Source organism: Desmodus rotundus, chromosome 6 (genome assembly GCF_022682495.2).
Source record: "Desmodus rotundus isolate HL8 chromosome 6, HLdesRot8A.1, whole genome shotgun sequence".
Lineage (NCBI taxonomy): Eukaryota > Metazoa > Chordata > Mammalia > Chiroptera > Phyllostomidae > Desmodus > Desmodus rotundus.
This window is the reverse complement of record NC_071392.1, coordinates 112,276,526-112,288,452: the sequence shown is the minus strand read 5'-3', so window position 1 is coordinate 112,288,452 and position 11,927 is coordinate 112,276,526. Positions and strand designations below refer to the sequence as shown.

The window sequence follows — 11,927 nt, the reverse complement described above, 5'->3', positions numbered from 1 at the left end:
CTTCTGTATCCAAGTAGTCCAGAGTCCTACATATATCTAGAAAGCGCCCAATGATATGGGTTGTTTCAGATGACAGATGATCTTCCCAGCTGGGCGATCTCGCTCCCCCCGCTCCCCCCTTCGGATGAGGGAAGGAGCTTCACCTTAATTTCACCTAATGTCTCCCAGGTCCGCCCCCCCGCCCAAGCACTCCTCAGCTCTGTTCTGCAGTTTCTCACCCTCCTGCCCAGGGCAGACCCTCAGACCCTCTCCAGGGCTGGCTGTTCCTGTAGCTCATTCTCCTCCAACCCAGGGCAGCTCCCGAGTCCCCACGCCCAGCCCGCCACCCCTCGGACTTTCCTGGGGGGCCAGTCCTCTGGCTTCAGACCCTGCACCCCGGAGCCATCACGTGGTTCTGTCTCCAGGAGTATTTGTTTAGCCTCTTGCCCCTCCCTCGGGGCTGCCCCGCAGGTCCCCTGCCTCCAGTCCCACCCTCCGGACCCTGCCTCCGGAGCTGCTCTTTCGGCCCCCGAGACCTCCTCCGCAGCCCCGCTCCGCGACCAGCGCCCGGGGCCGGTCGGGAGCCGCCGCCCCGCGGTCCGGCCAGGTGCTGCCCCCGCGCCCCTGTCCGCCCCCCGCCGGGGCGGGGCGCGCGGAGGCGGGGGCGCGCGGGCGGCCGAGGCGGCGGCGGCGAAGACAGGCGGGCCGGGCGCGTGTCCGCGGCGCCGTGACTCGGCGGCTCCGCAGCGGCTGCAGCGGGAGGACCCGGCCGGAGGCGCCGCCGCTGCCGCCATCGCCGCCGGGCGGCCGGGCCCCGCCACCGGGATGCCGAGGAGCCGGGGCGCCCGCGCCGCGCCGGGGCCGCCGCCGCCGGGCCGGGCCCCGCGCTGGAGCCGCCGGCGGGCCCCCGGGAGGCGGCTGCTGCTGCTGCTGCTGCTGCTGCCCGCGCTCTGCTGCCTCCCGGGCGCCGCGCGGGCGGCGGCGGCGGCGGCGGCGGCGGGGGCCGAGGAACGGGCGGCGGCGGCGGCGCGGGCGGCCGAGGCGGAGGCGCCCTTCGCCGGGCAGGTGGGGCTGGAGCGCGGGTCCGGGGCGCGGGCTCGGGGCCTCCGGGCAGGGCGGGGGGCGGCGCCGGCCGGGCCGCGCCCGCCGCTGGGGAGTGGAGGTGGCACTCGAGGATTCGCGCTCGGGGTCCGCTCCCGGTCCCCGGGCCGGGGCTGGAGGGCTGCGCCGAGGCCGCGGGGCCCCGGGGCCGTTTCAGCACCGCGGACAGGGGCGGCGGGCGAGGGCGCCGCGGGAGGGTCGGGAGTGTGGGGCTGGCGGTGGGGTGTGTGGCCTGCAGGACTGTGTGTGTGAGGGAAACCGTACAACGCCTCGGAGTAAATAGTAAGCTCAGCCAGTCTGCTGCGGGTTGGGAGGAGAGCCCGAGGATACTCAAGCTGGAGAAAAGGATGGGATAGGGGTGGGGGGCGAGGGGACCGGGAAGGACTGGATCACTGTCTTCACATCTGAAGGCTGTCACGTGGAAGAAGGACAGACTTGCTGTGCATGGTCCCACAGGGCAGAACTAGAGCCAACAGGGTTGGGGGTAGGCGTCGCAAAAAGGCAAATTTCGGCTCAATATAGGAAGAAGTTTGTAACAATCAGAGCTGCTCAACCAGCTCAGGAGGCGGTGAGCTGCTCATCACTGGCATGTGCAAGCAAAAGCTCCAAGAGGGGATTGGGTGGATACATGCACACTACCTGCGAAGGTACATGCATAGTAACAATGATGCCAGCTACCCTTTACTGCGCACTCACTGTGTGCCAGGCCTGGTGCCGTGTTGTATGTGAATTAGTAGTATCTTACTCAATCTTCATAGCTACCTAGGGGATAGTTGTAATTATTATCCCCTTTTTACATGCCCACCTGTCCTTCCTTCAGTGGGAATAGAGAACCTAAGTAACTTGCCCAGTGTCCCAAAGCTAGTGAGTGATGGAGCTGGGATTCTCACCTAGGCATGACATTATTCTGTATCGCATGGGCGTGAGGGCAGTGGACTGGGTAATTTCTTTGGCGTATTCCAACCTAGAGGTCTGCAATTCTAGTGAGGGCCATTGGTCGAGATAGTTGTTTTTTTGCTGAAGACAGCCAGAGTCAGTGCCTTCGTAACTCCTGAGATTGAGTGTGCTTGTTGAAGTAGGCAGTCTGTTTGTTCACAAGAATCTGCCAGAGTAGGGACTGAGCACGGAGCTCAGGGGGTCATAAACTCTGAAATGTTGTGCAAAATTGTGTTTGTGTGTGCAAATGTGTTTTCCTAGAAGAGAATCCATAGCGTTCTTCAGACTCTCAAAGAAGTACACGATCCAAAAACATGAGGGCAGGTAGAAAGTCTCTTTAGCTGCATTTGGTGGTTGTCGTCTAAAGATCTCACAATAGCTGGCAGACTTTTAGTTAAAACTTTACCTAGCCCGTTTTTGTTTTCATCTTTATTATATCTCAACATAACACATTTTATAGGTTTATACCCTATAAAAAGCAGATTCCTCTAGTCTTCCTGAGTGCACGGGGTGAAGTGGAAAGACCCTGACTTGGGATTTAGGAGGCCTGGGTCCTAATCTAACCTTGGCCCACGGTGGTTTCTATGACCTTGGGCCATTTCCTTGCTTTTTATAGGCATGGATTTTACCATCTTGAATAGGAAGGGAGAGGGCCAGATGATCTCTGCTCTGAAACCCTTTTATTCCTCTGATATTTCAAGCATTAAGAGGCTATTTACGTGAATGCGTCAGGATTTGGAGAGAAGGTTATGTGTGCCCATTCCTTATCCTTGTTAGCTTTACAGGCTTTGACTGTTCCACCTCTTAGCCTTTGTCTTTGCTCTCTTAAGTCTCCCTCGTATGACACAGGCGTTCCCTAGAATAGCCGTAGTCACCCTCTGGGTCATTTTCGTTGCCCTTTTCTAGTTATCCTTGGGCCCTAACTTTCAACGGATATAAACCCGACCGTTGTCCCCAGATGTGGGACCCTGTGGTCTTGCACAAAGGAAGGCTGATTTCCTCTTTGGTTTTCAGGTCCCCTCCCGCTTCTGCCAGTCCCTCTGTCAGTCTCCTGACCGCGACACGTTAGGCCGCTGCCTTTAGGAAACAACCTAGCTCCCGGATCCCTTTCCTGGGTCAGAACTGATAGCCTGGAACACAACACCCTCCACGTGGAGGACTTTATCGGAGTGCATTACCTCTCATTTCCCCACACTGACGTTTATCTGCCACTTTGCATCTCCTTCAGTACCTTCCCTTCAGCTCTCACCCTCTCTCTTAACCAAGCATTTCCCTAACTGAAAGGCTCCACATGATCCGCAGCCCTGAAATTTTCACTTCGCTCCACTTCTTCTGGATCACTTATAAAAAATTTAAATCAAACAAGTCCCAGCCTAGTCTCCAGGGGGCCCCTCCACTCTTAATCTCCTTTCATTTAGAGAAGTGACCCTTTATTTCCATCCATTGTTCCCTATCTCTAAGTGAGTTCTCAGGCTATGAGAAAAACACCACCTTGAATTCCGTAATGACTCCATTTTCAGTACCTAATATATTGTCCAAAACTTTCTGATAGATGAATTATATCCACTGCTTCTCTCAACGTATTTGCACCTAATTATCCCTTTATTGAGTACTAGTAGATCACATGATTGACACCTTATAGAAATAGTGGGGTTTTTTTAGCTAGCAGATATGTTGCTTACTCCTCTTTGTCTTTTGAAGCTTCTGGAGTTTGACTCCACCCTCCCTCTTCACTCGAGGACCACCTTTCCCACTGCTCATCAATACACACGCTTAGTCCAGAGAGGCTTGTCTCTCCTTTATCTTAAGACAGTTACCCAGGTTTCTCTGGACATCTACACATGATGTTCATGTCTGTCCCTCCACCAATCCATCTGCAGCCTCTCCTCAAAGTTCCAGCACAAGCTCTGCTTCTCCAGGAAACTTTCCTTGACTTTTCTAGTCACTTATTTCTGTCTTCTCAGGGGAACACTTGAGGCAGCTCCAGACAGTTTGCCATTTAAGTTTTTTAAATACTTAAACATTACCTGGCCAGTGTGACTCATTTGGTTGGAGCATTGCCCCACAAACTGAAAGGTCACAGGTTCAGTTCCCGGTCAGGGCACATGCCTAGGTTGCATGTTCATCCCTAGCTGGTGCACATAGGAGAGGTGCCCAGTAGGGGTGAGTGCAAGAGGCAACCAATCAATGTTTCTCACATTGCTGTTTCTCTCCCCCCGCTCTCTCTCTTCCCCTCCATAAGCATCTCCTCAAGGATAAAAAAAAAAAAAAAAAAAAAATTTAGCCCTAGCTGGTGTGGCTCAGTGGATTGAGAGTTAGCCTGCGAATCAAAGGGTCACCAGTTCAATTCCCCGTCAGGGCACATGCCTGGGTTGCAGTCCAGGTCCCCAGTAGAGGGTGCATGAGAGGCAACCACATATTGATGTTTCTCTCCTTCCCTTTCTTCCTCCCTTCTCCTTTCTCTAAAAGTAAATAAATAAAATCTTTAAAAAAAAGAAAACAAATTATTTGGTGGGGGGAGTTATGGTTCTCAGGCAGGACCTTCCCTAACCAAAATGCTTTATGTTTTTAGATCTAACACAATCCCCAACTCTCACTACTCGTTGTTAAGTACTCAAGCATTCATTGATTCTACTCTATCCTTGATCCCAAAGAGTTGCATGGGTCTGAAATAGACTCTCATGGGCATGTGATCGCCAGGTCCTGTCTAAAACCCTTCTTAAGGACAGGACTTAATGTCTATCTGTCCCTCCTTCAGTGGAAAGAGAGGTTATTCCTTTTAGCGGTGGTTCCACAATTTCACCCTTGAGTTCTTTCATAACCATTAGTTAGGCTGTCATCTAGTGACAGTGACGTACAGTAAAGAGGAATTGAGAGAGAGATGACCATGACCTTAGAGACCACCAAGTAAGCACGTAGTCGTACTTAACAGATGCTTCTTGAATTGCCATTAGTGAATTGCCCAAGTGCACCAAGCCTGACAGTAAGTAGGTGCTTCAGAACTAGAACTTTTCCCTGGTTTCCTGGCTTCTTAGTTGAAAGCGTTTTCACTATCTTTGGCCTTGGGCTCCCTATCTCTGATCTTTCATTACCAAAAGACAAAGCCCCCAATTTTTTTTTTCATTCAGTCTGTTTTTTCCTTTGCTTTCTTGAGTCTTTCTTTTGCATTTTGCACATTGGGGAGGAGGGTTCCTACCTATTCTCTAATTGGCTTCCTGTGTTTGGTTTATTTAAAGCATCCCTTTCTCTTATTAGCCAAGTAGAATGCCCCACAGATAGTCTTTTTGTTGTTGTTGTTTTTGTTTTGACCTCCTAGTTTCCAATTTGATTCAGGGCAAGATCAGTACAGGCAGAAAGAGACAAGCCAATCAAAACAGGCCACATAAGTGACAGTGTGACGCCTGGTCCAAGGGCATAATGAATTCCTGCCTTCTAGACCAGTCTGAGGGGCCTGCTCTGGGCAGATGGAGAATGTTCTTTGGTTTGTATCTGTAGTCAAGGAAAGCTAGAGCCCTGAATGAGCCTAGGGGAAGGGTAGGCCTATTAAGAACCACTATCAGATTCCCAAGCCAAAATTATTTCACTGTGATCATGGCCTCCAGCATAACTTTATTGTTGTCCAAAAAAATAATTCTCACTCTTAGACAGCTCTTCCTTTTGCTTAACTTGAATATAGGTGCCATGTATTTTTTTAAAGATTTTATTTATTTATTTTTAGACAGAGGGGAAGGGAGGGAGAAAGAGAAGGAGAGAAACATCAATGTGTGATTGCCTCTTGCATGCCGCCTACTGGGGACCTGGTCCACAACTCAGGCATGTGCCCTGACTGGGAATCAAACCGGCAACCCCTTGGTTCACAGGCCGGCACTCAATCCACTGAGCCACACCAGCCAGGGCTATATTTTTAATTCATTTTACTTCACTATTACTGTGGTTTTTCTTATTCTTATAGGGTGCTTTACACATTCGTGATCCTGGCAGCAATGCCACGAGGTAGATAGGAAACACATTGTCCTCATTCTATAGAAGAGCAAATAGAGCCCTGGCTGGTGTGGCTCAGTGGACTGAGCATCAGCCTATGCACCAAAAGGTCATGGGTTTGATTCCCAGTCAGAGCACATGCCTGGGTCACAGGCCAGGGCCCTGATTGAGGGTATGCAAGAGGCAACCAATTGAAATTTCTCTTCCTCCTTTTCTCCCTCCCTTCCCCTCTCTCTAAAATAATAATAATAATAATAATAATAATAATAATAATAAATAAATAAATAAATCTTTTAAAAAAGAAAAGAGCAAACGGAGACTCAGAGAGGTGATGTGACTAGTCTATACTTGCCCAGGACCCATGTGTAACTAATAAACAGTAAAGAGAAGGTCAGAACTAGACTTTCTGTCCTTGGTCTGAGCGCTTTCCCCACTACACTAATCTGTCCTGTCCTGAGTAACTGTGACAGCCTTTTAGCCAATTCTTTCCACGTTCAGGCATGTCCCACTCCAGTCCTTGACGAGGTCGTTCTAGAGCAAGTAAAAGTAAATGATAATCGTACCAAAGATATTAATCTAAGAAGTGCTTTGCCTCATGGCATGGTATAATTTGAACTCAAAACGAGAGGAACTGAATTCTTAGGAGACTGCAGCCAGCGTCTCCTGAGTACCTACATGTGCCTGGCACATTCTAGACACTTGATGAACATTTTGAAATTAATGTCATTGCCTGTGTCCACCACTGACTTCTTTGAGTAGTGCTTGATACATTAAAAAATCAGTACCCTTTTGGAAGAATAAATGAACGCATGCTGGAGGCATAAACAAGGTCTGGAGCAACACTGAAGGGGGAGGGGATGAGGTTCCCTGCTGAGGCTGGGGAAGTCAGGGAATATTTTAGGAAGAAGGTAGATATTGAAGATAAGCCTTTGAGGGAAGAAAAGGATAGAGAATGGTGAGAGGGGCAGTCCGAAGAGAAGGAAAACCACGAACCAAGGCTCCACAGAAGTGTGTGGCATGTGTAGTTGACAGTAAATAATGCGCTGTGTCTGGGGCGTCAAGTTTCTTGCTATTTCCAATAAGAGTATGAGAAGAAGATGCTGAAAAGGGAGGCTGAGAGCAGATTGTGACGCTGGCTTTTTTCCAGAGGCTGAGGGGAGTCATTAAAGGTTTCTGAGCACAGAAGTGACCTGGTCAGAGCCATGTGGATGTGACAGCACTGGGGCCTTTTCTGAAGCTGCTCTGGGCGCGGGCCCCTGCCCAGGATGCCTTCAGCTTTCTTAGTTCAGCTTAGGTCTGTGCACCTGTTTCAGGAGCTAGTGAGTGGCTGAACGCCGCGAACGCCAACTCTGGCCCTCTCCAGCTGAAAGACTTGAGAGCAAATCATCTGCGTTCTCTGGACTTCAGCACTGATTCCATTCAAGTCCTTTACCAGTTTTTCTTCATCAATGCTCCATGCATTCATTTTAAAAGCAGACTTTGAACTAGGCTTTAATGATATATAGGATAACAGCAAAACCATCTATATAAAAGATAATATTTTCTCCAAGATCATGCCATGTTGCTATAACTAAGTAGGTAGAGAGAAAGAAGACATTGTCATGGACAACTTTTGTTGCAGTGATCCTTTAAAAACGCACCTCTATTCCATAAACACTCATGTGCACAGTTCTCTGTGCTCCAAAAACACAGGGTCAGAAAGATGGGAGTCACCCTCCACCTCTTCCTCTCCTTACCTGCCTCAACAGAATTAATCGCCAAGCCCCAGGAACCCCACCTCCTGAGTGGATTTTTCCCTCTGTCTACTGTCTTCGCCTCCGCTGCCTCCACCTTAGTCTCAGCTTCCAGCTCATCTCATCGGGACTTCGGAAGCTTCCCACCTGATCAGCCTCTCTCTCCTGTCCCTAATCCTTCTTCAAACAACAGCCAGAGTGACCTTTTAAAAATAAATCTATAAGGAATCAGTCATATCTGAAGCAAATATGGCAGAAGCTGAGATTTAACGAAGCTGGTTGCTGGTTATCCAGTGTTTGTTTTATTATTTCGTATGCTTTTGGATGCTTGAAATATTTAATTTAAAAAATTAAAAACAAACAAAAAATCTGATCATGTTCCTCCCACCCTCCCCTTGCTTAACATAACTTTTAGGATAAAGGCTGAACTACGACCCCTATGCTGCTACTTCTTCCTCTTAGCTCTTCTTATGGAAACATTCCAAAGGCACACGAGAGTAGAATGAATAGTATTATGAACCCCCGTGTAGCCAGCACCCGCCAGGCCGAGGCCCTGCGTCACTGGGTCCTGCCCACCTCCCCGGCTGCCTTTTTACCAGCCACCCTGGCCTAATACTCAGGCTCCTTCCCACCTCAGGAATTCAATAGGAGAGTCTTTTTTCCGGGATGCTCATCATTCCACCTTTACCTCTTCCACACACAGGTCTCCGCTGAGATGTCACATCCTCAGGGAGGCCATCCCTGACATCACGGCCACAGCCCCTGTCATACACTGTCACAGCTGCTTCTCCTTTTCCCTCATGCCACTTCTCACAAGGAAACCGTCCGTCTTTCCACGTCTGACTGCCCCACCAGGCTGTAAGCTGCATGAGGAAGAGTCAGTGGGGGTGATAGACACGTAAACCACTATCTGTAATGTAACACGACATGCTGTTAGTGCGGGCTGCATAGAATGTCACTGGGAGCACGGAGAAAGTCCAGGTGACCCTGGGGAGCCCTCCCAGGTGAAGTGGCAATCAAGTTGCGTTTTGTAGGATATTTAATAGTTTATCCAGGAGAGGCCAGAATGCATTTGGGAAGAACATTCTAGAGGAGGGAATGAAAAAAGACACAGAGGGAGGAACCTGCAGGATGTGTTCTGGCAACACACGAAGGCCTGTAGCTAGAGTCGCAGGTCCTCGGGGTGGGCAATAACAGGGTAGGACATAAACACAGCAGATAAGGCTGGAGAGGTGCAAATGCCTCAGATTGTGAAGCGTGTTGAGTGCCACGCTAAGGAGCTTGGACTTTAAGACTGGTGGTGAGGAACCAGAAGGCCGGCTCCACACTGAATCCAATTAAGCTAAAATAATAGAACTTTATATGATTACTTAGAGGTTATCTGGTTCAGCCATCTGCCTGTTACAGTTGAGAAACTAAGGCCTGACTGTGATCTTTGTCTTCCCTCTTCCCTTTTCTAATTCATCCTGAAGTCCAGCCCCAGGGGACAGAACACTGGCACGTCTGCTGGAAGGCCCTGGGAAGGGCGAGGGAGATGGATCCTCACTTCTCAGAGAGTGAACGAGGGCATCACCACGCCCCTGGCCTTGGGAGTAGGCCTCTCCAAGACTGGAAGCCTTGGACATCCCAGGGCTGACCCAAAACCCCACATGTGCCACCGCCCTGGGCATGGTGGTTGTCTGGCTTGTGGTGGCCTCCTGGGAGTGGGCCAAGGACACTGTGCAGGATGCCAGGGGATTCCCGCCAGTGCACTTACCGCCCACTCAAGAGCCGGTGGCAGCCAAGAGGCAACACTGTGCCATTAAGGTGTTTGTCAAGAAACTAAGTTGGGAATTGTGGGCGATCCTGAGGGCCCTTTTTAGATTGGCTGTAAGAGAAAAAGAAAGAAAGAAAGACACAGTTTTGGAGGCAAACCAGAGCTAGTGGGGAGGGTGTAGCGTGACAGACAGAACCCTCCCTAAGGAGGCAGGGTGCTAGGCTCCATTTTCAGTTCCTCTACCAACTTGCTCTGTGATTTTGGATAAGTCATTTCTCCCTCTCTGAGTTTTATTTTTCTCTTCTGCCAAACAAGCATGTTAAATTAGATGCCCTTTAAGTATTGCTGACCGGTATATTTTCTAGATACCTGAATGGTTAAGCCTTCAAGTTTGAAGTGTTCAAAAATTGGCTCAGCGGCAAGGCTGGGCCCTCAGTTGTGTGAGTAAAGGAGGCAGCAGGGTTTTGGTGGGACAGAGGCTGGATGGAGCAAACGGCACAGCGATAGGGCTGATCTCTGAGGCGTCACCGAAGGTAGCCAATCTGTCACTGGTGAGTGCTGGAGGAAGAATACAGACTCTAACACTGGGAGCCTGCTTCCTATTCGCCAAGATCTGCTCAGCACCTTACATGCATCCCTTAGTTTCCTATTGCTGCTGAAATGAATGATCACAAATTTAGTGGCTTTACAAAAACACAAACGTATTTATCTTACTGTTCTGGAGGTCAGAAGGTCAAGTGGGACTTACGAGACTTAAGGTGTCGGCAGGGCAGCATTCCTTCCGGAGGCTCTAGAGAGAACGCACACTGTCTCTTTCCCAGCTTCCATAAGCCGCCCACATCCCTGGCTTTGCGGCCCCTTCCAGCAATGGCATTACTCTGACATCTTCTCCTACTTTCACATCTCCAATTCTGAGCCTCCTGCTTCCCCATTGTAAGAGTCCTGGTGATTCCACTGAGCCCACCTGGATAACCTAAGATTATCTCTCTCCACGGAAGTCCTTAAGTTAATCATATCTGTATAGTCCCCTTTGCCGTGTAAGGCAACAGGTTCACAAGCTGGGGGTATTAGGATATAGACTTCCTTGAAGGACCATTAGTTTACACAGTGCATCATCACATTTAATCCTCCTTACAAGCCTTCTTGTATTGTCCTCAATTGAACAGGCAAAGAAAAAGAAGTTAGGTCATCGCCAAGGACATTCAGCTGGAAAGAGCAAAGTTAGGCAATCGGAGTTTGGGACTAGAGACTGAGAATCAGGCAAGGAATCTGAGATGCTGAAAACAGATTAGGATCAGAGCCATCTCACCTTAGGACCTGAGTACCAGACCAGGAAACTGAGGCAAAAGCCCAGTTGGAAGGACTGAGCTAATGTGGCAGTGGGTGGGGTGGGATGATCTTGGCCCACTCTTGATGCTAGTATGCAGCGACTCAATGGAGTCCCAGTGTTGGGGAACTGATGGACCATTTGCTGAAGTTAGGACTGGCCAAGGAGATGGGCAGGCGAAGGACCAAGGATGGGAGCAGAGCCGAGGCACTGAGGGCAGGAGCTGGATATTTTTAATAGAAGGCTTTTCTAAGTGGGTAACATACTTTTTGCCTTAGTAAATTAGAGGTGATATATCTCTTTTTTTTATCCTCACCTGAGGACATGCTTATTGATTTTTAGAGAGAGGGGAAGGGATGGAGAAAGAGTGGGAGAGAAACATCGATGTGAGAGAGAAACACCAGTTGGTTGCCTCTTGCACATGCCCCATTCAGGGACCAAACCTGCCACTTAGGCATGTGCCCCGCGACCTGGAATCAAACCCACGACTTTTTGGTTTACAGGACGACACTCAAGCAACTGAGCCACACCGGCCAGGGTAAGGTGATACATTTCTTCACGGTACAGGACCATCACTCCCAAAAGTCCTTACTGCAGTGGTTCTCAAACTTTAGTAGGCAACCTACTCACCTTAGGTACAGAGTCCCAATTCCCAACCTGAGAGTCTGACAGTAAACCTAAGTTCAGGTTTGGGAATGTGCACTTTGAACAAGCTCCCCAGATGATGCAATGCTGACAACCCACGACACACAGAACTACACACAGAGGAACGTATTCTCAGTGTTGGGGCCACAGTACAGCGAGGTGTTGGAGTTGTTCGTCATCTATCAGGAAAATAACAGCCATTATTACTGCCATCTTTCGCTGAGTACTTAATACCCCATATTATGTCACTTAATCTTCACAACCACTCCATGAGGCACATGCTAATGACATGATGCAAGTAAGGGACGTGAGTGGTAGAGAGGCTGAATAATTTGCTGAGGTTGTGGGACAAGTAAATGGAAGAATTAGGATTTAAACCCAGCACGGTTTGTCTCCAAAGTGTACGCTCTTAACCATGACCCTAAACGTCTCAAGCCGTCTAGCTCCTCACTGCTATCCACACCCCGCA

At 49.7% G+C, this 11,927-nt stretch overlaps 1 protein-coding gene across 1 annotated transcript in view; it reads left to right on the top strand.

Moving 5' to 3' along the window:
* Positions 1-792: 792 nt before the first annotated feature.
* The window catches only part of MMP24 (matrix metallopeptidase 24), a 42,674-nt gene continuing 31,539 nt past the window's right edge, over positions 793-11,927 (top strand). Inside the window, exon 1 of the mRNA XM_053926591.1 lies at positions 793-1,044. Within this exon, the coding sequence (XP_053782566.1) occupies positions 805-1,044 (240 nt within the window). The 5' untranslated portion in view covers positions 793-804. The remainder of the gene's footprint in view (positions 1,045-11,927) is intronic.